This window comes from Canis aureus, chromosome 19 (genome assembly GCF_053574225.1).
Source record: "Canis aureus isolate CA01 chromosome 19, VMU_Caureus_v.1.0, whole genome shotgun sequence".
Classification (NCBI taxonomy): Eukaryota; Metazoa; Chordata; class Mammalia; order Carnivora; family Canidae; genus Canis; species Canis aureus.
Window position 1 is genome coordinate 28,613,183 of NC_135629.1, and position 23,948 is coordinate 28,637,130.

Below are 23,948 nucleotides of genomic sequence, written 5' to 3' on the forward strand. Positions count from 1 at the left end.
GTCTTGCCATCGACCCTGGCTGCTGCTTCCTCCAGTCTTCACACCTCTCTAGGCCCCTGATGAGGTGTGGGTAGGACTTGTTTATTTCAAGTCGCTATTTATTTTTCTCTTCCCATGACACGGAAAATTCTTGGCATCAGGCAGCCTCAGGGTAACACTATTTTTATTTCCCCAGCAGAATAATTAAATTTAGGTTCAGTTGCTCTTCCTTCACAGAGAGACTGTGGGCAAAATAGGATGAAGAGCTGTTGCAAATGGCTGGCTGGGATGGGTTCCAGAGAGACTGGGCACCTTGATCTGGAACACATTTACTGTGGATCCACATGGGGAGGAGAAGCAAAGGCTTTGCTAAGATCAGTCAGCCAGACCTGTCTGCTGTCTAGAGCAACCACAAACATATCTGAGAATTACAGAACTGGGCGGAGCCGGAGGAATGATCATCTAGACAAGGGGTCAGCAAACTATAGTTCACAGCCCAACTCTGGCCCAATGCCTGAATTTGCAAATAAAGTTTTATTGGAACACAGCCACTGCCATTCATTCGCGTATTGTCTATGGCTGCTTTCATGATACAACAGAACTGAACTGTTGTGTTAAAAACTGGGTGGCAAAAAAAACCCACAAAAACTGGGTGGCATGCGAGACGGATAATATTTATTATTTGACCCTTTAAAGACAATGTTTGCTGACCTTTGATCTAGATAAGAAACCCTCAAAGAGTGCTATGTAGACATTAATAGTCCTTCAGAATTATTATAATATTCTGGAGTAAAGTCTCTCTTTTCTGTTTAACTTGAAGCTGAGCTCAATTTTATATTGAAATCTTTCTTTTACTGCCGTAACTCAAAGAAAATGAGTCAACGGAAGGGAGAATTGTTAGAGACCTATTTCTTGTCTCATTGGCCACCATTCTTCTTGAGGCTCAGGCACACAGAATGATAGCCTTTCCCTGCATGTCCCACATGTCCCACACATGTTCCTGCTTTCCCATATGTGCTGCTCCTCTTCTTGGAAGGAAGGGTCTATTTTATCTTCTCTATTTCATGATCTCCAATTGTGAATCATCTCCTAAAGGATTCCATGGAATGCCTAGAATTACCACTCAGCAGATTTCCCAAGACGTCCACAAGTACTTCTTGAAAGCTTATGGTATGCAAAATAGTGTTTTTCAGTGCTAGGAATTAGGGGAGGGGTTTTCTCAGTTTGGATTCCTCCCCAGAGCAGACCCTGAGACAAGGATTCAGGTTCAGGAAGCTTATAGACAGGCAATTCTAGGGAGCAGAACTGAGGAAATTAGGAAAGTGAATTAAGGCAAGGAGCAAGGATGATAAAGATGTGTTAAGGGGTAGCTGACTAAGGGGTAGGTAACTCTGGCTCAATTTTGCTGGGGTCCTTCTGTTGGACTTGTCTCATAATCATAGGGTGAGAAGGCTGGAGGATGTAGCCATGGACTTTGCCCCACCACTGACTGAGTTGCCCCTGGGGTTTGAATTCTCCTGCATGCCCTGGGTTCCTCTGTCTGCTATAGAGCAAGCTCCCAGGGCCCCAGGAAAGAGAGACACGTGTACCTGAGGTAGAAAGTTGTCAGTGGGCTGGAAATAGTCTACTGGGGTTACAGGTGAACTCAGGTGTGCTGAGAAGGTATGGGCTGGGCATCAGCATTCCCTGCTACAGAATGACATTCAAAATATTTAACCTGGGGGCGCCTGGGTGGCTGAGTTAAGTGGCAGATTCTTGATTTTTGGCTCAGGTCATGATCTCAGGGTCCTGGGAACGAGCCCTGAGTACCAGCTCTGTGCTCAGTGGGGAGTCTGCTTCAGGATTCTCTCTCTCCCTCTGCCCCTCCCCCTGCTCTTTCTCTCTCTCTCTCAATTAAATGAATAAGTCTTTAAAAAAATTATTAGCCCATGCAGCATGAGCACAGACCATTCAGAACAGGTGCTAGTTGTGAACATCTGGTGTGGGCATGCCAGCACTCGAGTGCAAACAATCAGCTGTCCCAAGGATGCACACATGAATAAGCATCTTGGTTTTTAGGCTGAGCTGCTCTCCAGGAAAAACTGATGGGATTTCTATGATGACATCCTCTTCCAGAGCTTTTAGCATCAGCCCCAAATCACTCAGAACAGTTGAAATGAAGATCAGAGTTGGTTTTGTTTGTGGCCTCAGGGCATAGACAGAAGCCTCCCGCCTCTCTCAGCCCAATTACCCCTCTCTACCTTAATTTAAAAAGGATTCAAAGAGTCAAGAAAGCCCAGTTCACTCACACATGGTCACCCCAGAGATTACAAATGATTTTCATTCTGCACCTCTCTTCCCATCCTGATCTCAAAGAAGGGGGCTGGTGGAGGGAAATCTAGCAGGAAGGGCTCATGAGCCGGGAGCCACATTACTATGCAATTTAGTGTCTTCACTATTCCACGCATGCATTTCAGAGGGAATCAAAGTGTCAGAGAAATTGAAGATCCTTTAGAAACCTCCTTGTGGTTCTCCTTTCCCCACTTTTAATTTCATTATTGATTTTCATGAAGTCCTCCAGAAGCCCCCAGTACCTACAGCTTCCTTTTTTCAAAAAAAGAGATTTTTAGAAAACAGGGAGTTTACAGGCTGGTAGAGATACAGCATCCTTGCAGCCAGATAAGCCCTTGGCCTGACACTGAGGCCTCTGTCTCTCCTGGTGAAGGGTCCACAAATTTCCCAGGATTAACCTGTCTCACTGCAGGGTTCCAATCTGTTTGAGGTCAAAGTATACCCTTAAAGGTAAAGAAGGACAAAATACTGCAGTGAGGAGCAGATGAAGCTGGTGCAGTTATTTTGAATATAAAGATAAATCATTGAATTTTGAAATGGTTTTATCTAATAAATAAACACGTGCCGTGAAAAAAATGGCTGGGCTGGCTGAGGTCCAAAAATCAGTAAGACACAGAAGGATGACCATGTGGCTCTGCTTCCAGATAATCACAGCTGGCAGTTAGTTCCAGGTGCTGGGCTCCTCTGTCCTCATGGATTGTCCACTCTCTGTGGGCTTCACTGGCCCCTAAACAATGAGCACATATCACTGTGGCTTTGATCTTAAGAATATTCTCCACACTGCTTATTTGCTGGTTCTGAGCTAAAGTAGAGTGAGAGCCATCTTAAACTGACTAAATCTTCATTCTCACCGATTTTTAAAATGAGTACAGTCTTTGTAATAAGACCCAGCTTGCCTATCTAACATTAAACCACATTGTGGTTTTTTTCCCCAATATGACATTGACCCACATCTAAGCAAATATCTTCATGTTCCCCTTTGCACTTCTTCCATTTGAGAAGGACTCATTAATTCATATATTTGTTCATTCAATATTCACCAGTAGCTTCTATATTCTAGGGGCTGTTCTGGGTGTTCAGGATGCTATACAAGATAGTCAGGGCTCCTGCTTTTAAAGATCTGATAGGCCAGTAAATGGCCACTGAATTGTGGTTTTATGTGGCACTTATAAAACATGTATAGGGACACCTGGGTGGCTCAGTGGTGAGCGTCTTCCTTCAGCTCAGGGTATGATTCCGGGGTCCTGGGATTGAGTCCCACATCAGGCTCCCTGCAAGGAGCCTGCTTCTCCCTCTGCCTATGTCTCTGCCTCTCTATCTCTCTGTGTCTCTCATGAATAAATAAATAAAATCTTTGTTGAAAAAGAAAACATGTATAAAGTATATTTACCTGCTGTTAACCTAAAAAGAACATGGAGAAATCATCTGCTGCTTTTCCTCCTCTCTCTCTCTTTTTTTCCCCTCTAGGACATCTTTGGCTTACTGACATTTAGCCCTCTATCTATTGGGCTTTGCCATAGATGGCCAAAGTCAAAAGCTAGCAAAGAGGAGCAAAAGAGACAGATTTTTAAACAATTTTTTTTAATTTTTTATTTATTTATGATAGTCACGCAGAGAGAGAGAGAGAGGCAGAGACACAGGCAGAGGGAGAAGCAGGCTCCATGCACTGGGAGCCTGACGTGGGATTCGATCCCGGGTCTCCAGGATCGCGCCCTGGGCCAAAGGCAGGCGCCAAACCACTGCGCCACCCAGGGATCCCAAGAGACAGATTTTTAAATAATTAAAATTTGTCCATTTGCTCGCTGGCACCTTGTTATAATCTTTTTTAAGAACTCTCGGTTTGCACAAAAGAGTATCAGAATGGGAAGGAACTTTAGGGCACATCTGGCCACAGGGCCCTCCTTTACTAAGTAAGAGAGACTCAGACCCAGAGAGAATCTGGGGCAGCAAGCTGGGAGGGAGACTCGTGGTTGTGACCGTGCATCAGCCTGTCCGCAAAAGCCACTGTGCCACTGTCAGGAAGAAACCCTCCTCTCCTCCCCTGGCCTCCTGCCTGCCATTTGCACTTTATTCAAGGAAGACCATGGGCTACAGTCTGCATGGGTGCAAAAGTTCCGATGCCTCCCTGCAAAGGAAGAATTGCCTAGAAAATTAAACCTAAATGACATGGAGAGGCAAGGAAAAGCATGTCTTATTGTTACTGCTTCTCTGCTTTAGCTCTTGCAGAATCCTTTTGGGTTCTGGAGCTGTGCGCTGCAGCTGTGGCCGCTTCCTCTTCCTCTTCCCTCGGAGGGGAGTTTGCGGTAATTGGGTGTGATCCTCGATAGTGCAGAAGCTCTTCGTTGTTGGTTTTACGTCCACTCACGTTATCATACGGAGGAGCCAGACCACGGCACAAAACAGGCGTGGGCGGAGTTCTGGGTTTTATCTGCCACTTACTGATGCAACCCGAAGTAACTCGCTAGACCTCTTCGGTTTCATTCTCCTGTGTGAGATGGAGGTGACACCACCAGTATCTCACAGCTGTTTTAGGGATTAGGTAAAAGATCATATGACAGTATCTGGGGGCAGTAGATGCTCTATCAGGGGCAGCTCTTAATAGTAATGATGATAACAGTTTGTCTGGAATCACACAAAGTAGAGCAAGATGTGTGTGTAGGGGCTGGCACGTACCTGAAGTACTCGTGTGCTTCTCTGAGTCCCACAGTAATGTCTTTAGGAAACCTGGTCTCATTCTGATCCCAAATTTGTATTTGAAGAAAGCATGAGGCACACTCACAAAAGGTGGAGGACTTTCTCAGAGCCATACAGCTCTTGGTGACGGGGCTTGGACCAGGGCCCAGGTCCTCTCTCTGGCCCACTTTTCTGGGTCGGTGATCTCTCCAGGGTCAGAGCCCTCCCAACTGCACAGTCTGAACACTCACACAAAGTGGGGGAAATCCAGACCACAAAGAGCCTCTCTGTAGGTAGAGTTCCTATTTTGTCAGCAAGCAGGTATGAAAAAACATCAGTATGTTTGCTTTCTTCACACTCAGAGTTGTGGATAATGTATTGAAGACCTTGTAACAAGAATGCACGGTTTTCATCAAGTGGGCTGGAGGGGAAGAAATGCCTAGACCCACTTCATGCGGTGGCCCCTCCAGAATTAGATTATGCACAATTGTACCCCCCAAAGGATCAAAGAGAGATGAGAATCCATGTGGCCTAGACTGGAATTGAAGGAAAGAAGACTGGCACAATAAATATTCCAGGCCTGAAATCTCTGCGAGACAGTCTCGCCCTGTCCATGGGCTGGACCACCTTTCTGGGTTCAGCAGACTGGTCTCCCCAGGAGCACTCATTAGCTCTACTGATGCTGAAGGTCAGCTGATGAGCAGCATTCCTGTTGGTTTTCTTCCAGCCCTTTTCCCCCTTTCTTACAAAGAGACTATTTAAAGCACAATTCCTGATCTCATACTTGGACCCATTTTTAGACACTAGAATAAAGAAAATTAGGGGTTCTAGGACTGGGTATGTTTCTGTCACACTCACCAAATTGCAAGCTCTTGGATAGGAATATTTTATCTCTATTTAATCACAGGAAAACTTCCCAGGGAGGCTCAGGTTAGCTCCTTTTATATAGTGACAATGCAAGAAAGATTTCACTAAGAATAATAAATGAGATTATTCCATCAAGACACTTTTACTGAACCCATACCTGAGAAGCAAATAACATTACCTTCCAGTCCCAGTTACAGATTTTGTATTAGAGATGGTTGTTAATTTCCCGTCAATCATTTCTTTTCCAGCTCCTCCCTTCTTTCTTTCAGAACCTGCCCATATACTTTGTAAAGACTCAGTTCCCACAGTCCCTGCTGAGTGGGTGTGCGATTTGCTTCTCTGAATGCAGACAAGTAGATCAGGAGTCCCTACTAAAATGCAGACAATCAGATTCTCTCTCTTGGGGATAGGAATTGGGTTTCTGAGCTGCCACTGAGTGTCTGTTAAGCATTTAAAGAGAGAGGTGAAATTAGCAATGGGGACATTGTGTTTGTTCTTGTGCCAAGAAGCAGAAAGAACTGGTCAAGAGATAGAGATAAAAAGGAAGGTAGAGATAAGGCTAGAAATGAGAATGAAGGAGTATGGGTAGGAGGGAGGGAAGGAGAGAATGCAGAAAAATGACCACATTGTAGACAGATGCAGAGACCAAGAAATCAATTCATTTAAGAGAAACTAAGCACAAAATATTGGCCTTGGGGCACCTGAGTGGCTCCGTCGGTTAAGTGTCTGCCTTCGGCTCAGGTCATGGTCTCAGGGTCCTGGGATGGAGCCCCACATTGGGCTCCCTGCTCAGTGGGGAGTTTGCTTCTCCTCCCTCTGCAGCTTCCCCCTGCTTGTGCTCTCTCTCTCTCTCAAATAAACAAAAAAAATCTTTAAAAAATTTTTAAAAAATCTTTCTGTTACTGCTTCCAGTATTTTGTGCACATTAATTGAATTCTCTGATCTTTCATTTCATTATATCCCCCTGTGATGCATACAGTCCTTACCTTTTTCCTGTGTGTGTGTGTGTGTGTGTGTGTGTGTGTGTGTGTGTGATATAATGGGTTTTTTTCCTTGCAGCCAAGAAATATCAAGACAGATTTGTATCCATAATCTCACCTACAATGAACAGTAACATTTCAAGATGGCACCTTTGTCTTAAGAGTAGAGCTCACGGTCTAGGACAGGAACCAAGAAGTGAGGGAGGCTTTTGTGATCTATTATTTTAGCATCATGTTCATTGATTTATCTGTCACTAGTGCTTCACGTGCTTTGGCTCTGTTTTCATTCTTTGCATCAAGCTAAAATAGATTCTATAATTGATATCCTCCTCAGAGGAGCGTGACTTTCCATCTGGGATGGATTTTCAAAAATTCTTACTTGGATCCCAGAGGGTTGGAATGGCTCCAAGATTCCTCATAACACCATTGGCCAGCACCTCTTTTCCCCTTCCCTGAAAGGTGTGAATTTGACCTTTTCATTGGTCACCCAGGCTGCCATATTCAGCTACTTGTGACTAGGATACAAAGGGCTTTGAGGGAGAGCAGCCCACAGAGTTCTATTTGAGGGATGCCAAATGCTTCCCCAGGACCCAGCTGGTGCCTCTCTCTCACACCGTGCCTGAAATGTGCACAGTTATTTCTGGTGAATTATACTATTATTGCTCACGATGAATTCTAATATTAAAAAAATTAGCAAATATAAAAAAAAATAGAGTTGCCCACAGAGAGGACAGAAAACTCTCAAATCTGCTGGTTATGTGACTTTGGAAACATCAAAACCTTTGTCCTTCAGTTTCCTCATCTGTAAGAGAATAATACTAATACCTACCTCAGAGAGTTGTTATGGGGGTTAAATGAGTTACTATTTGTAAAGCCCCTAAAAGGGTGCCTGGCACTTAGTATGCGCCCTATTGAACACTTGTAATTCCTATTAAAATGGTGATAGAGGGTAAAGTCTGGAGCTTTTTCTCACAAATATGTAAACCCTTACACTTAGAATGTCTGAGGTTTGGAAAAAGGAAAGGGTCAAGGGGTCAGGTCTTGGTGGATTGGGAACACTGTAGGGTGAGACCAGGGGTGAAGTTCTCCCTCCTGAAAGGGTTTCTTCACATATGTATGTGAGGCTTTTGGTGGTGGGCTGGGAAGAAAAGTCAAGATAAGGAGGAGGGGTTTTGGAAGTTACAATAATTTTACAGTGAGTAAAAGTCTTTGTGAAAGTCTGTCTCAAAGGCTCAGGCATTGACCTGTGTGTGTGTGTGTGTGTGTGTGTGTGTGTGTGTGTGATTTAAACTCAGGAACACAAGCATGAATATAAGCAGATGTGGGTCCCTGAAACATTCTCACTTTTAAAAGATATTCTCAAAAGTTGTTGGTTGGCAACAAAAAGTTGACAGAGATTATAAGGATATTGGGGTGTTTGGTTTTAAGTCACATTTATTCAGGTATAATTCACATACAGCAAAATCTACCCTTTTTATCTAGTGTAAAGTTCTAAGAGTTTGACAAATGTGTGCAGTCATGTAACCACCACCACAATCAAGATATAAAGCATTGCCACCTCCCCCAAAAGTTCCCCTGTGCCCATTTGTGAACAACTTCGCTTCCCACCCACAGTTCTGGTAACCACTGATCTTCCTCCCCCTGGGTAGTTTTGCCTTTTGCAGAATGTCAGTAAAGTTTCTATAACTTTTGAACCCAGGTCAAGTAATAAACTCTTTTAGCATCCTGATGCCCTTATCATAGTTATATCGTATATACAATTGACTAATACATTGTTAAGTGTCTACTTCTCTTCTGCTAGACTTATGCAGGCATGTTCCAGGGTGGAGATTATGGAGATAGTTCTTTACTGTATATTTAGCAGTACCATCAATTAGAGGCTCGACAAATATCAATGAATGAATAAATGAATGAATGAATGAGCAACCTAATGACTATAAGGAAAGTGTTCATGTTCTAAGTCACTACGAAGCAAAAGCAATTTGATATTCAGTGGTATCAAATCTATCTTATTGTAAAGCACCCAGAGACTATATTATTCAAACATTCCTCAAGAGTATGCATATACTTTTCGAGTTATATTGAATCTAAATACTAGCAATCAGAACCACCCCCAGGCAATCCCAGATTCATGAGCAGTATGCTCAATTAATTTAAAATAAAATGAAGAAAAATCTTTAAACGTTTAACACTATTACTATTATTTTGTCTAACTGCATATTTAAAGCTATTTATTTCATGATTTTTACACTCCATATATTTTGCAGCAAATCTGAAATTACAGTGATGCTTAAGAGCAAAATCATGAAATCCTCAAAATCAAGTTTATCTTCAGTGTGCTCGTCGAGTTCAGAAAGGAGGTCTTTGTATTTGGGTTTGGTTTCTTGGCCCTGTGAGAATAAAGAATAAGTGAAAACTAAATTTGGTTTGCCACCTTGGTTTTACAGATAACAAGCAATAAGAAACATGTTATTAACATGTTATTGTAACATAACATGTTCTTAACAATATCATGTCAAGTTGCTACTAGTGCCACTAGTTGAGCACTATGTTAAATCTTTTCATGGGTTATTTTGCTGAATTTCCATGTTGACCTTATTGAATATATTATTATTATCCCCACTTTACAGATGAACACCAAAGATTCAGTGAGAATTAAGTCACTTGCCTCAACCTAGGCAGCTATTGGTATAGAGCCAAATTCATAGTCTTGGCTTCCTGATCCTGGAGCCCACACTCTAAACTACTAAGCTATCTGCCTTTCTAGAAACATAGATACGTTATGTTTTCAGAATTTCAAAATATGGGATGTCTTGGTGGCTCAGCAGTTAAGCATCTGCCTTGGCTCAGGGCGTGATCCTGGGGTCTTGGGATCAAGTCCCGCATTGGGCTCCCTGCAAGGAGCCTGCTTCTCCCTCTGCCTATATCTCTGCCTCTTTCTGTGTCTCTCATGAATAAATAAATGAAATCTTTTTTTAAGAAAAGAGTTTCAAAATATAATCTCTTTCTTTTTTAAAAACATAATCTCTTTGTTATGGGAGAAATTCACTCTGTGTTGCACTGAACAATAAAAATGTCCAGATATGTGAAATAAAAAATGCTAATAGAAAATCTGTGCTTTGGAAAACTGTTCAGCATTTAGTCTGATCATAAATCACACCCAAGTCCATAGTCCTCATAAATAGATTGAAGGAAAACATATGAGTAGTACATACATGGAGAGGCTTTTTAGTTTCCCACCACAGCTTGTGAAATATCTTCCCAAGTGGCATTAAAACATTAAGGTCATTTGGTTCTCTGTTATTCTGAGCTATGTTTGCATTTAGTTCAACCCCAAATGCTCACCCATGTGCTAGCTGTAAAAAGCTATCACAGCAATGACTAAGGCCCTTTAGGAATGATGATACATTCCTCTTACAGGCTAGACCATTCTTGTTTCTCTAGGCTCTTGTTTCTCTCAAGAGGTCCCACCTAACAGTGAGGGTGAAAGAGCTTCCCCTGCCTAACTGCAGGGACAACTAAGTGCTACGTTGAAAGGGTCAGATCCAAGGTAGAGATAGGATTACTTACTGGTGAAAGGGCACACTGCTCAAGGGTCAGAGGTGGGTGTAGATCTCACTTTTTTCTTTTTAAAATATTTATTTATTTATTTATTTACTTACTTACTTACTTATTTATTTATTTATTTATTCTTTTAAGAGAGTGAGCATGAGTGAGGGTAGAAGGAGAGGGAAAGAATTCTAAGCAGACTGCCCACTGAGTGCAGACCCACCTTGGGGCTTGATCCCAGGACCCTGAGATTAAGACCTGAACCAAAGTTGGAGGCTTAATCCACTGAGCCACCCAAGTGTGCTAGATCTCTTTTTTTTTTCTGCATATTGGAAGAGCACCAGAGTTGACCCAGGTCTAGCCTTCTTGGGGACTGACTAGCCATCTTGTCTTAGTTTCTCCTCTCCTCCTCTCCCCCCCTCTCTCCCTCCTCCTTCTCCTTCTCCTTCCCCTTCTCCTTCTCCTTTTCTTCTTCTTCTTCTTCTTCTTCTTCTTCTTCTTCTTCTTCTTCTTCTTCTTTCTTGTTCTTCTTGTTCTTGTTCTTGTTCTTGTTCTTCTTCTTCTTCTTCTTCTTCTTTCTTGTTCTTCTTGTTCTTGTTCTTGTTCTTGTTCTTCTTCTTCTTCTTCTTCTTCTTCTAGATTTATTTATTTATTTATTTGAGAGAGAGAGAGGCAGGAAGAGTGAGTGGGGTAAGGGGTTGAGGCAAGGAATATCCAAGCAGGCTCCTGCTGAGTGGGGAGTTGAACGCAGGGATCCATCTCACAAGCCATGAGATCAGGACCTGAGCTGAATCCAAGTTTCTGATGCTTAACCAACTGAGCCACCCAGGTACCCCTTGTTTTTTTTATATCTTCTTAACAATACATTTAAAAGCTCAGTTTTATTGTATCTGGCTGACTACAGAGGATTAAGATCCCCCAAGTCTTGTTAGCTTATGAGAAAGGAGATGCTCTCCTCAGAATGCAGGCCTCAGCTAAAAGATCCATCTCTGTTTACCAAAGAACCCCACATGGGGATGTAGGAGGAAGCCTGGTTAGTAACTAAGGGGCTGCCATCTTTAGCCATGGCCTTGGATGCCCCTACCTGCCTTAAGGAATCTCACAGAGCTGGGTGCTCCATCCAAGACAGCATTCTGACATTACACATTTGGTCCATGAAGTTAAACTATTGCTATTAAAATTGAGAATGCCCCTGAGTCCCCTGGAGTCTCCTGAAGTGTGGCTTCTGCTTTTGGGTGCCTCTCATAGGAGGCAGGGATGTGTCTGCTGCGGGAGATCCAGGAATTGGCTGCCTTTCTCAAGTGTAGCCTACACTGAGGAACACAAGGCTGAAGGTGTCTTTCTGAATGATTGGCTTTAACTTTTCCCCCCAGCTGTTCTCAGAGCTCTCAGAATTATAACACCACCCCTCCCCTTATCCAAGGTCTCCCAGAGTTTCAATTCCCGGGATCAACTGTGGTCCCCAAGCAACCATTCTCCTTCTGACAAATCATCAGAAGGTCTATAGAAGCCTCATGTGAGGTCACAGGGCCCACCATCACTCACCTCCCTTCACCTCAGTCACGTGGTCACAAGAAGGGTGAGTACCATCCAATAAGGTACTTTGAGGGAAAGACCACATTCATGTAACTTTTATTAGAGTATGTTGTTATAATTGTTCTATTTTATTATTAGTATTGTGACTCTCCTACTGTGCCTACTTTATAAATGAAACTATCATAGTCACTGTGTTCATAGGGAAAAGTGGTCTGTAGAGGGCTCAGTTCTGTCCCTGGCTTCGGCCTCCACAGGGACCTGGAAACTACCCTGCTCATGAGGGGGGAGGTGACTGTACATCAGAGTGACCCTCTGCTAGGTGCTCATTCTCATGTTTGTTGAAAGTTCTCTGAGGATTTGCCCAGCCGCCAGCCAGGAGGCCTTTTTCTCTCTGGATTCTGTCATTCTTTTGGCCTCTGATGTAGGCAAATGTTACAGGATTTACTCACCCACACCTTCCTTAAAGACTCTCTAGAACGTCTTACTGCTTGTCAAATTCTGCCTACTAATTCTGGCTGAAAAAGTCTTTTTTTAAAAAGGAAAATTCAAAGAACAATACAAAGGATTCTTATTCTTCTTGTAATTGAAAATATGTGCCCTTTGACCTATATCACTTTGCTTCCCCCTCCATCCGGGCCCTGGCAACCATCATTCTAGTCTCTGTTTCAGTGAAGTTGGGTTTTTAAAAAATCACTTATTCGTGGATCCAGATCCAAGGTTGATTTCTCACATAGTCTTTTGAAATAATCAGATTCACAGGAAGTTGTCCCCTTGGCCCAGCGTCCCCTGGTGGATGACATCTGATGTAACTGTCCTATATGAAAGCCCACACATTTACATTTTAATAGAATTATAATACTTATCTTTTTAATTTGTCAGAACACACATAGCACCCTAGACACTGCTTCCTTTTTAGTTTTTTCTTTCTCTACCTACCAATAAATATTGGTGGTCTAGACTTTGCACGAGCCCCCCTTTTCTTCTTACACATTTCTCCCATGCCAGCATTTCCCAAAGAATGCTTGTAGACTGTAATGCAGTTTTAGGTGATATAGGAATAAATATTAAATACAAATTAATAGTCATCTATTCTTTTACTACCTTCCATTTTTACCCACTGAATTGACGTTTATAATCATGATAAAGTATTCCTATAAATTTATTTAAGTAGGGAGTTAAAGAAAAAAGTTCTAAGTGAATTATCATACAGGCTATAGGTAGATGTGGGAAAAATATTAGTATTTCAGTGACTGAAGGTTGGGGAATATGCCTGTATGTAATTGAGGTCGGTGACCTAACTCTGACTTCTATATTGCCAGCACAAATCTCTATTCTGATCTCCCAAATCATATGTCCTGTTGCTCTGTTTCTCCTCTGGCATGTTTCAGGGACATCTTAAAATTGACACATTCTCATGGAACTCATCACCTCTCCCCCACCTCACCTCACCTCAAATCTGCTTATACTCCAATCTTTGTCTTCTCTGGGAATAAGGCCACCACCTACTTCTTCCCAGGGTCAGAAACTGGGGCATAAACATTTGCTCTTCTTATTTCAACACTACAGCCAATCAGTTATCAGATCCTGTTCATTCCACCTTCCAGATGTCTCTCCTGTTCACCACCTTCGTCCCAAGCATCATTGTCCTTGGTTTGGATGCTCTGTCACAGACACTCTCTCTTTGTCCGACCCCCACCCCAATTCCTTCTGCAGGTGGTGTAACTTCTTAGTCCTGGACTAAGAGGCCATGCCTGGCTTTCTCCTACCCTCAGGCTGTGCCTCTGTAATTTGGCTTCTCTTTGCCTCCTCAGCCTTATCTCCTAGTGCTTCCTGCTTTTCCTTCTCATCAACTACTTCTTGGCTGTCCCAGGTCATTGACCATCCCTACCAGGCTTTGCATATACCATTCCCTCTGCTTGGAATGCTATCATTCTCAGCCCCCACCCACTTCCCTTGCATTACCAACTCTTGCTCATTCTTCAGATCTCAGCTATACCTTTTTTCCCCCAAGAGTGCTTCTTTGACCGACTACCCCAAGATGGTCCCTCTGTTTTTAAATGCATGCTCTACTGTTTTATGGTTATTTGAATATTTCTAATTACTTTTTCAGCATGTGTCTCTGCTTTGCTGGATTGTTAGCTTGTTCATTGCATTAACTCTAGTGCTCAGCTCACTTCTTGGCATATGGTAGGTATTCATTAGACATTGTTGAATGAAACAACATGATTGTTGGCTCTTTGGGCCCTCCATTATGATGTGGCTCCTATTTCTTCATGCCTGTTAATTCACTTACTTCTGTGAAATTCCTAAATTGTGTTTGCAGCAGATTTTTGGCAGTAGCTTTTCCAAGTTTACCATCGGGGTCAGAAGAGTTTCTGAAAATCAGAGCGATGGTGGCAATGGCTTTTTCCAGGTCTGAGCCCTTCTTGAGAGCTGTGAGGGAAGAAATGACATAGTCTGGGTTAGGAATGACCCTTTCCCAGACATGGGGTTATATTTCCCAAGGGACCCAGGGGGTGCAGGTCATGTCAATGTGGCCCTGTCCTTGGAATTTTTGCCACCTATCTGAGAGTGGAATGAAGGGACATCTGACTCTGGATCTTTAAATAATGGAAACAAAAGCTTCTTCAGGAGCAAAAGAATTATTTGAATTAGGATGAGATTGCCTACCTGTTTGTCATGTGACCTTGGGAAGACACCTCACGTCTCTCAGCATTGGTTTTCTGATCTGTAAAATATTGAAGGGGTACCTACTATGTACTAGGCTCAGACTCTGGCATTGAGGATACCACACTGAATAAGACAAAGTCCTGCTCTTGTGAAGTTTGGGTTCTATGTCAGAGCATCACCTCATGCTAGTGTGATACAGGGGATGGCATCCAAAGCAAGCTCTTTGATATCATGATGGATAAGGGACTCCCTTTGACTTACAGCCTCAGTCATAATGACTTCCCAGCTGGTTTCTCTGGTTTCAACCCCTTGGAAGGGTGGTGCTAACTCCCTTCTTTCCGGTGGGTAGCACCCAGTGAACACAGAACTACACACGGTGCGGTACAAAAAAGTCATTTGTTCTCTGTCCTGTTAGGCCCTTGCAATCCTCTATCATAAAACTTCTCACATATTACAGTCATTGCATTTTTAATGGTCTTTCGTCTCAACTAAAAGGCAAGTTCCAGAGACCAGGGATCATATCTTTATCACTGTATTCCCAGTGACTGGCACAAATTTCTGCTACATAGTAGGTGCTTGTACATGCTTTTTAATGAATGAATAAGAAGAAAATAAAAGAAAAACAAAATCCTATAGCTTTTAGCCCAGGTAATGTGCAACAATTGTTGCTACAAAGAATGATGATCAGAGAGGATGACACAACCCTCACAACAAAAGATAACACAACTTTTGTATTGAGAGTGCACTATACTTCTGGTATTTTCCTAAGGGACTCAGCACCCAGAAGTGACACAACTAGATGTGGCTTCTGCCCTCTTACAATATACTTTGCAATCTAGTGAGATAATAAGCAATAATCAAGAAGAGATGTGTCTATGAATCTGTTTGTTTTAATGTATATTCAATAGTTATTTGTCCATATATATATTACACATACTTATAACTTGTGATGTATGAGGCAAAGAAAGGTGAAGAGACAGAAAAAATTTTTAAAAATACATCTGGGAGGAAAACTACTTAGATAGCTAGTCTTGGAGATCTCTGTGTATAGACAAACATTTAAGCTAAGACCTAATGGATGGGAAGGATCTTGCCATGTGAAAAGTGTTGGGGTGGGGGTGTCAGGCTGGGATTCGGGTTATTCCGGATGTCCCAGGCTTGGGGAGCAGAACGCATGAAGGCGAAGATCAGAGGGAGTCTGGCGGGTTGAGGGAGCTGGAAGGAGACAGGTGTGGCAGGAACCTAGAAGGGTGTTTGATTAGGAAAGGAGGTGAGACTGGACCATGTAGAGCTTACAGCCCCTGAAAAGGAATCAGACTTTTCTTTGCAAATATTTTCTTCCAGTCTGTCAATTGTTGAGTTTTTTAATCCTTTCAATTGAGATCTTTTGTGGAGGAACAGTTTCTAATTTTTATAAAGTCTGATTGCCAATTTTTCCTCCTATGAAAGATTTGTACTATGTAAAACTAGAAGTTTTATAATTTTATGGTCTACATTTAAATCCATGATCCATTTTGAGTTCATTTTTTGTAAAAGGCATGAGACTTAGGTGCAAGTTCATTTTTTCAACCTGTGGATGACCAATTGCTTTTGCACCAGTTGTTGAAAATACCTATCCTTCCTTCGCTAAGTCATTTTTACATCTTTGTCAAAAATGAATTGGGCATATTGTATGTCAATCTCTGGGTTCCCTATTCTGTCAACAACACATTGTTTTGATTCCTGTAGCCATATAGTAAACCCAAACATAGGGGAGAGAGAGTCCCCCACTTTCTTCTTTTTCAAAATTATCTTGTTTATTCTAGGCCATTTCCCTTTCTGTATATATATAGAGAGAAACTTGTAGTAAGCCTTCAGAGAAATTTGAGGAGAATTGATGTATTTGCTATGTTGACTCTTCCAACTCAGGAACAGTATGTATCTTCATCCTCATACCACATTAGAGATGCTGGAATGATGTGACCTTACTGAGGACACACTAATGATAAGTGGCAGAACTTGAATTTGAATCCATGTGGAACACATAAGCCTCATGATGATAGGGATTTCTTTTTCTTTTCTGTTTTCTTTCTTTTTCTTTCTTTCTTTCTTTCTTCTTTCTTTCTTTCTTTCTTTCTTTCTTTCTTTCTTTCTTTCTTTCTTTCTTTCTTTCTTTCTTTCTTTCTTTCTTTCTTTCTTTCTTTCTTTCTTTCTTTTTTTTGCCTGTCTTGTGTTCTGTGGAACCTGCAATATTTAGGATAATGCCTGGCACATAGTAGGTGCTTCACATATATTTGTTGAATGAATGTCTGCTAAACCTGTGTTCTCAACTTCTTACTCCCTGATTTCCTTTCTAGCTTCTTTTTTTAAAAAAGATTTTATTTATTTATTCATGAAACACACACACACACACACACAGAGGCAGAGACACAGGCAGAGGGAGAAGTAGGCTCCATGCAGGGAGCCCAGAGTGGGATCCATCCTGGCACCCCGGGATCATGCCCTGAGCCAAAGGCAGATGCTCAGCCACTGAGCCACCAAGGCATCCCTCCTCTCTAGCTTCTGATCCTCAGTCTCACTGCCTATGGCTCATGCCTGACCTTTCCTACTTCTATCTGCTTGTCTAGTGGCTGGCTCTCCATCTAGCCTAGAGCTCCAGCCTCAGAACATTCCCTGCTTCTTTGGATTTGATTTTTGGCTCTTTATCCCTCTATCCTTGACCACCTTTTCCCTTCATCTCGGCCACATCCATGAAACCCACAGTTAGAATTGAGATTCTCCTCGATTACCCAACACTGTGCTGCTCATCAAAGTCCCAGGAGATAAGTATATTCTTCTAGCTTGAGTCTATCTGCCTTTCCTGGGATGTGTGTATTTGAGGGGGTGGGATGCTATATGGTGGTAACCTTGAATTTAAGTGGCTAAAGAATAAACTCTATTTATTCTGTCTTTATGAAGCAAATTGCTTAGAGGAGGTAATTCCCTAAGAGGTAAATATTCCTTCAGTAATTTTGGCCATTTGATTTATTAAGTAATGACTAGGAGCAATTTGGGAAGGCTTTAGTATGAGCTGCTCTACTGGTAGCGTCTTGCTCTCCAGGCTCCACCTTTGTGGTGAGGAAGGGGTGTATTTGCAAGCTGTGAGTGAGTTTGCAAATAATGACAGACACCTTCCTTGTTTACTCGGTGCCAGATGCCTTTCAAACATAATCTTATTTAATGCTTAGTAAAACCCACAGAGGTAGTACTATTTGTGTCTCAATTTTACATATTGGAAATTGACACATGGAGAGATTGTTTTAAGGTCAAATTGCTCAGAAGTGGCAGATGAAAGAATTGAAAGTCTCTTTGACTACAAAGACTGTAGAAACACCTGCCAGTTTGGAGGATCTCTTTGTAAGGCCATCTGCACAGAGGCAGTGGATTCCAGATATTGTTCAGCTCCAGGAGGAAGTTCAGGTCCATCTGCATTCTAGATGGGGACTCTATTTGGAATGAGTCAACTCCTCTTCCTTCTCCACCATTCTTTTAAACCCAACAGGAATTTCCCCCTTGACTATGACATAGCATATGTTCATAGTAAGAACTGAACTAGAAAATATTACAAATAAAAGATAACAAGATGCTCTGGTTGTCTTACCAATAACTCATGATACTTTGTGAGATGTTTCGGTTTCCTGTTTTTATGGTTGGGTTCTTCCCTTAATAAACTCAGCATGTTGCCTTTTAATTCCTGCCCTGTCTGCTTCACAGAGTTGTGAGCAAATATGTGAAAGCATATTGTAAAAGGCTAAGTCCTAGTAAAAACCCAAGGGTCAATGTTTCTCTTTTTGGCATCTTTTATCAGCTTTCTTGCCTCTGGAAGGGGAGTGTTGGAGAGGGTGCTAAACCAGGCACTTCGTATTGACCTCACCTGCTATTTCCTACTTTACTTTTTATGATTTAACAATACTAAACGTGTGTAGTCTCTTACTCATACTGTTCTGCAACAGATATTTTTGGGGGAAATATTTATTGCTAGGCTCTGTCCTACTTCTGGGGATGGGCCACTGAGCAATATCAAGAGAACAATACCTAATTTCCCGGTGCCTGTGTTCTGGAGGATAATAGTAATGAACAATTACAGAGCAGTATTTGACATTCTAGTCATTCCTCCATAGGATGCACAGGATTCAACTACTTAGCTCTCATACCAGCCTTCAGAGGTGGGTTCCCCCATATCATCGCCACTTTATAGGTAAGGAAACTGAGGCTCATGAAGGTAAGTAGCTTGCTCAAGGTCACACAGGCAGTCTGGTTCTTTACTGCGATGCACACTACCTTTCAATATTGTTTTTCAGGCAGTGTATTTCATAGGACTCTTTCTCAAACCCCCAGATTGGGCAACATGTCCCTCCTTTGTGCTTCTCTAATTCTCTGAACATAAACTTATCATAACCCTCACACTAAAACTGTTCATCTGTCTACATTTCCTTCTGGATCAGAGAGGTCCAAAAGAAAGGTACTGTGAGCCATAATGATAATCTAATCTTTCTGGTAGCCACATTAAAAGAGTGAAAAGAAGCTTACAAAATCATTTCCATAACATATTTTATTTAACCCAATCTATCAAAAATATTATCATTTCAACAGGTGATCAATCTAAATAAATTATTGAGATATGTTACACTTTGTTCTACTAAGTCTCTTAAATCTGACTTACCAATTACACTTACTGCACATTTCAATGCTCAAGATCTACACGTGGCTGGTGGCTGCTATACTGGACAGAGCAGTTCTAGACAGTGTGTTCCTGAGGACAGTTACTACAGTTTATTTATCTTTACTACACTCATTCCCAGGCCCTGGCGTGTTGTGGGCCTCGGTATACGTGTGTTGTACTGAGCTGACCAGAACTTCAGAGCCATCCTCTGCCTTGTTCCCCTCACTTTCCCTGGAAAATGGCACACAGCTCTAAACATTAGATCTAGTGAGTTCCTGGCGTATTAGCATAATAGAAATCCAACTCTCAGTGAAGCAAGGTGTCAGAATTGCCTCATTTTAGAACTTTTCCTAATATTAATTCTTTTTGCAAATGGAGAAATGAAAACCTGCTGGAGAGAAGTGGTTTGTCCCAGTTCACATAGGTAGTAATATGGCAGGACTAAAAACTAGGTCTCTCTAGGTCAGTAGTTTCCCCAAAACGCTAGTGCTTTTCAAAATTCTCTGCTACAAAACTGCTTTGGATACTAGAGGCAAATATGTACTCATCCCCTATTCCTATCCTCAAGAGATCAGGGCATAGGGCCGAGCAGCCAGCAGAGAAAAATGTGGGTTTATGTTGACCTCTAGTCCATGCTCTACCTGTGTCTTATTTCAGTGGATAACATTTAAAACCACTTGCCACTGAATAAAACCTATTCTGGGAAGTTGAGCCATGTTTATCCTGTGCTTTTTTAAGGCATGGGAATAAAGTGGCCCAATGGTCCGATGAAAGGAGTCAGGTCCTAGGAATGGTGTGTGTGTGTGTGTGAGTGTATGTGTGTGTGTGTATGTGTGTTTCAAGGGCAGTAAGAGTGATAGAGTTACAACTTCCCTCAACCTCCGAGAAGGGATAAATTGTATTAGACATGTGGTGGGACAATTATCAAAAGTATCCAAAATCATTTAAATTGTAAAACAGAAATCATAGCTTTCTTATTGTGATAGTATAAAAATAGTAGTTTCATCGAGATGGAGATTTATTTAAATAAAAATACAGAGTCTCCTTTGGAGATATTGGCTAGACACCTAGGAAGAAAGACAATTGCAATATAGTAATATCCATTTATGTTCATTACTCTGTAAACATTTTAAAGCCACAAATTTTGGAATAATGATCCAAGTTTTGAATGACTTTTTTCTTATATTGTTCCTTCCATGTCAATATTGTTATCTCTAAAGATATTTTCCTGATAAAAATTGAATTGAGGGGAAATATTTACATTTTGAGGGTTGGCCACACTGTGTTTTCACTCCATCAACAGAGGCAGTTGGGGGTCGATTACACCCTGAGTCCAATGACCATTTGTGAACTAGATATTGATGGCCTTGCTCTGGACACACTGAGGATTCTGCCCATAGAGAGGCAACTGGACTCATGGGAAGCGGCCTGAATTAGGAGTCAGAGGATCCATGCTCTCATCTTTGCTTGGCCTCTTATGGACCGTCTAGGTTTGGGCAAACTAATTCTTGGACCTCGGTTCTCAAATCTTTAAAAAAGAACATGATGTTATGCTATATGTTGGCAAATTGAACTCCAATAAAAAGAAATTAAAAAAATAAATGATACAATGGAAAAAAAAGAACATGATGAATATTTAAGGATGTATCCACAAGTTCTCTTACATCTCTGGCATTCTTTAATGTCCTCTTATATCTATTCTTTGTGTGCTATCACTGTAGAAGAGAAATACGTACCATTGCAGTCACCCCATGACTTACCTTTTATTGTAGCCAGTTGTTTTGATATCGAAATGCTGCCAACAAAATGAGAGAAACAGAATGATTTTGGAGCTTGGGTATTTATTTCAACATCTCAAGTAAAACAATACAGAGACACCTGGCTGGCTCAGTCTCGTAATGGTCAGACTCTTGTTTTGGGCTCAGGTCATGATCTCAGGGTCTTGAGGTCAAGCTCCATGTTGGGCTCTGTGCTCAGTGGAGGTCAGCTTGGGATTCTCTGTCTCTTTCTCCCTCTGCCCCTCCCCTGCATGCACACATTCTAAATAAATAAATAAAATATTTTTTACAAATAAAGCAATACAAAGATTTAAAAATTAATTTGTTTTCAGTAAACCTTCACTGACCCTGTGGGTGGAAAGTCATCTGTCTTTCAAACTCCTTTTTCTCCTTGCCACATAGTAAAGACATGCTCGAGTATGTCTAGTGCACATATCCTAGTGTTTCTTGCATTTATGTCCCCACAGGGTTAAATTCTCTCCAATGGAAAAGAAGTGGAAAAGTGTGGTCACCTTCCATGTAAGCTCTTCTCTGTTCTTTCCCATTTCCACCTGACTGATGTAGAAATTATCCAGGGCACTTTGGAAACCTCATGTTAAAACCACTATCATCCTGGGTCTCTACATGGCTACATTGAGTAAATCTGCTACAGACCTGAACCCCCACTCCAGACTGTCACACGAAAAAGAAAAAAATAACTCCTTGTTCCATAAAACACTAGGATTTGAAGTTGATTTATTTGTTCTGAATCTAGGTACTATGCTGGGGGTTGGGGATGCCTCAGTGACTGATGGGGACATGTTCGTGCACTCTTGTGGCTTAAGGTCTAGGACTGAAAACAGATATTAAGCAGGTATTTCAATAAAAAGTAATGGCATAACCAGATTTGCATTAGGGGAAATTATTTCACTGATATATCAGGAAGAGAATGGATAAGGGGCCAGATGGGAGGTAGGAAGATGAATCCTACTCCCTTAAAAACTGCAAGTCAAAGTTTGATTGATATTTCAACCCACAATGACTAGAATGGTTTTCAAGAAAGCCAATAAGAACAATAGCACTTGGTCACATCTTTGACAATTCCTTAAAGGAAGCTTCCTGGTTCAAGATCTGGATTTGGCATTAACTAGCCAAGAGTGCATCACTTTGAGGAGCCTCTTTTTTTTTTTTTTTTATTTTTAAAATTAGGGAGCTGGACTCTATGATTTTTTTCTGAGATTTATTTATTATTGTTTGAGAGAGAGTGAGCAAGCAGGGGAGGGGCAGAGGGAGAGAGAGAGAGAGTCCAAAGCAGACTCCACACTGAGCACACACAGCTCGGTCTCACGACCCTAAGATCATGACCCTGAGATCACAACCTGAGCCAAAACCAACAGCTGGACACTTAACCCACTGTACCACTCAAGGTCCCCAAGGACTGTACAGTTTTTTAGAACTTTTATGGTCTTCTTGGTGAGTTCCTCTTGATTTTCTAGAAACTCTGCACTGTTATCTGTTATTATTTCCTTTATACAATGTGCTATCTTTCACTTTGCATACAATGCACCTACAGCATGGCTTGTGTTCTTTCTTTCTTTCTTCTTCCTCTTCTTTTTTTTTTTTTTTGGCTTTTGTTATTTTCTATTGCCACAATCTCCATTAGTCTGTGTGGGCTTTGAGACCAAGAGTTTATGCAATTTATCTCAAAACCTTCCAACCCTCACCTAACAGAGTGCTATCTAGCAGTTGTTAATTGTTCAAGAAAGTATTCTGAACTATAATACATCTCCTAAATAAAACTACACAAGAAAGAATATTTTGAATTTATTAGTTATAATTTGACACATTTGAATGATATGAAACAATTTCCCTCTGCCATGGGTAATCTGAAAGAATTTGTTGTATAGGTAAACTCCTTGCTAATTTTGATTTACAAATGTTTCTCAAGAGGCACTCAAAGATATTTGTGTTAATCAAATCATCTTTTCAGTTTGCAGTAAAATCTGCCCAGTTGTTCCCTTTTTTTCTCCAGTTCAACTTACAGCTGTTTTGGGGTGGGTACTAAGTACCAAACTTAGAATATCTTGACCATCGAGTTGACACGAACTCTTTGGAAACGCACTTGAAAGCTTAAATGAAACTCATTAAAGGAAAGCCACGTGCCACTGACCTTTTAGGCATTTTCCTAGGTGCTAATGTGGATGTTGGGGCTGCAGAAAGACTGGGGTCCCCTTCCAAGTGGAGTGCTTGGTCCCGGCTACTGTGCATACAGCCACACATATCTGGTCGTTTGTTGTGTGTTGGTCTTTCCTAAGCAACAGTCCCTTGCCCACTGTTACTATTGTTGTTCACTCCATGACAACTATATAAGGCTTTATTAGAAGAGCTTTTTGCTAGTGTTACTGGACATTAAACCATTCAGACATTCGACAAATATTTGAGTGCCTGCTATAGGCCAGGTGCTGGTGCTGGTGATACAATAAAGAGCAAAATCAAACACAGGCCCTGATCCAGACAGCTTAGTGGGAAAGACAGATAATCAAGTCATCACACAAAAAATCCCACCCAGGAACAGTACTATGCAAGGGGATGCTATGAAATTGGTGTCAGTCAGGGAGATCAGAGAGGCTTCCCAGAGGAAGTGATGTTTGGTGATGTGTGGGAGTTAAGTACATGAAAGGTCAAAGGTCCACATCGTGGGTAGAAGGAATAGCCTGTAGTAATCTTGGGGGAGGGAGGGAGTATGGTGATCAGGAGGGATTAAAAGAAAGGCCAATGTGTCTAAACCGGAGGCTGAGGAAGAAGAGGAGGCATGGTGGATAAGACCATGAAAAGCTTGTAGGTCACAGTGGGGGATTTTCACCCTACGTCAAAAGAAAAGGAAAGCATTTGTGGATTTTAAGCAAGGAGGGTAATCAAGTTAGA

General features: G+C 41.6%; 1 protein-coding gene and 1 long non-coding RNA gene across 12 annotated transcripts in view; one reads left to right on the forward strand and one right to left on the reverse strand.

The window, feature by feature from the left end:
• The window catches only part of LOC144289806 (uncharacterized), a 128,883-nt gene that overhangs the window by 25,504 nt on the left and 79,431 nt on the right, over positions 1-23,948 (forward strand). For 6 of the 11 annotated variants that reach the window (XR_013357774.1, XR_013357776.1, XR_013357771.1 and 3 more), the window contains exon 1: positions 11,890-11,958. The exons of 2 other annotated variants lie outside the window; for them this stretch is intronic. This is a non-coding gene — a long non-coding RNA (uncharacterized LOC144289806). Of the gene's footprint in view, positions 1-11,889; positions 12,020-21,511; positions 21,564-23,948 lie in introns of those variants that run through there. 3 more of the 11 variants (XR_013357777.1, XR_013357772.1, XR_013357773.1) reach the window with 3 other exon arrangements.
• On the reverse strand, positions 8,252-23,303 carry SNTN (sentan, cilia apical structure protein). The gene is made up of 4 exons (XM_077858231.1): positions 23,194-23,303; positions 21,027-21,061; positions 14,209-14,348; positions 8,252-9,220 (listed from the first exon to the last, which is right to left on the reverse strand). The coding sequence occupies exons 1-4, from the start codon at positions 23,301-23,303 to the stop codon at positions 9,062-9,064; spliced, it is 444 nt and encodes a 147-aa protein (XP_077714357.1). The 3' UTR covers positions 8,252-9,061.

Bases quoted from the DNA above. Each gene is read 5' to 3' on its own strand.
- SNTN (XM_077858231.1), bottom strand. From the start codon at position 23,303: ATGTGTGGCTGTATGCACAGTAGCCGGGACCAAGCACTCCACTTGGAA. The intron at 14,349-21,026 runs GTAAGTCATGGG...CTTCCCTCACAG, and splicing joins ACAACTGGCTACAATAAAAG to CTCTCAAGAAGGGCTCAGAC. The intron at 9,221-14,208 runs GTAAGTGAATTA...TTATTCTCACAG, and splicing joins AATTTAGGAATTTCACAGAA to GGCCAAGAAACCAAACCCAA.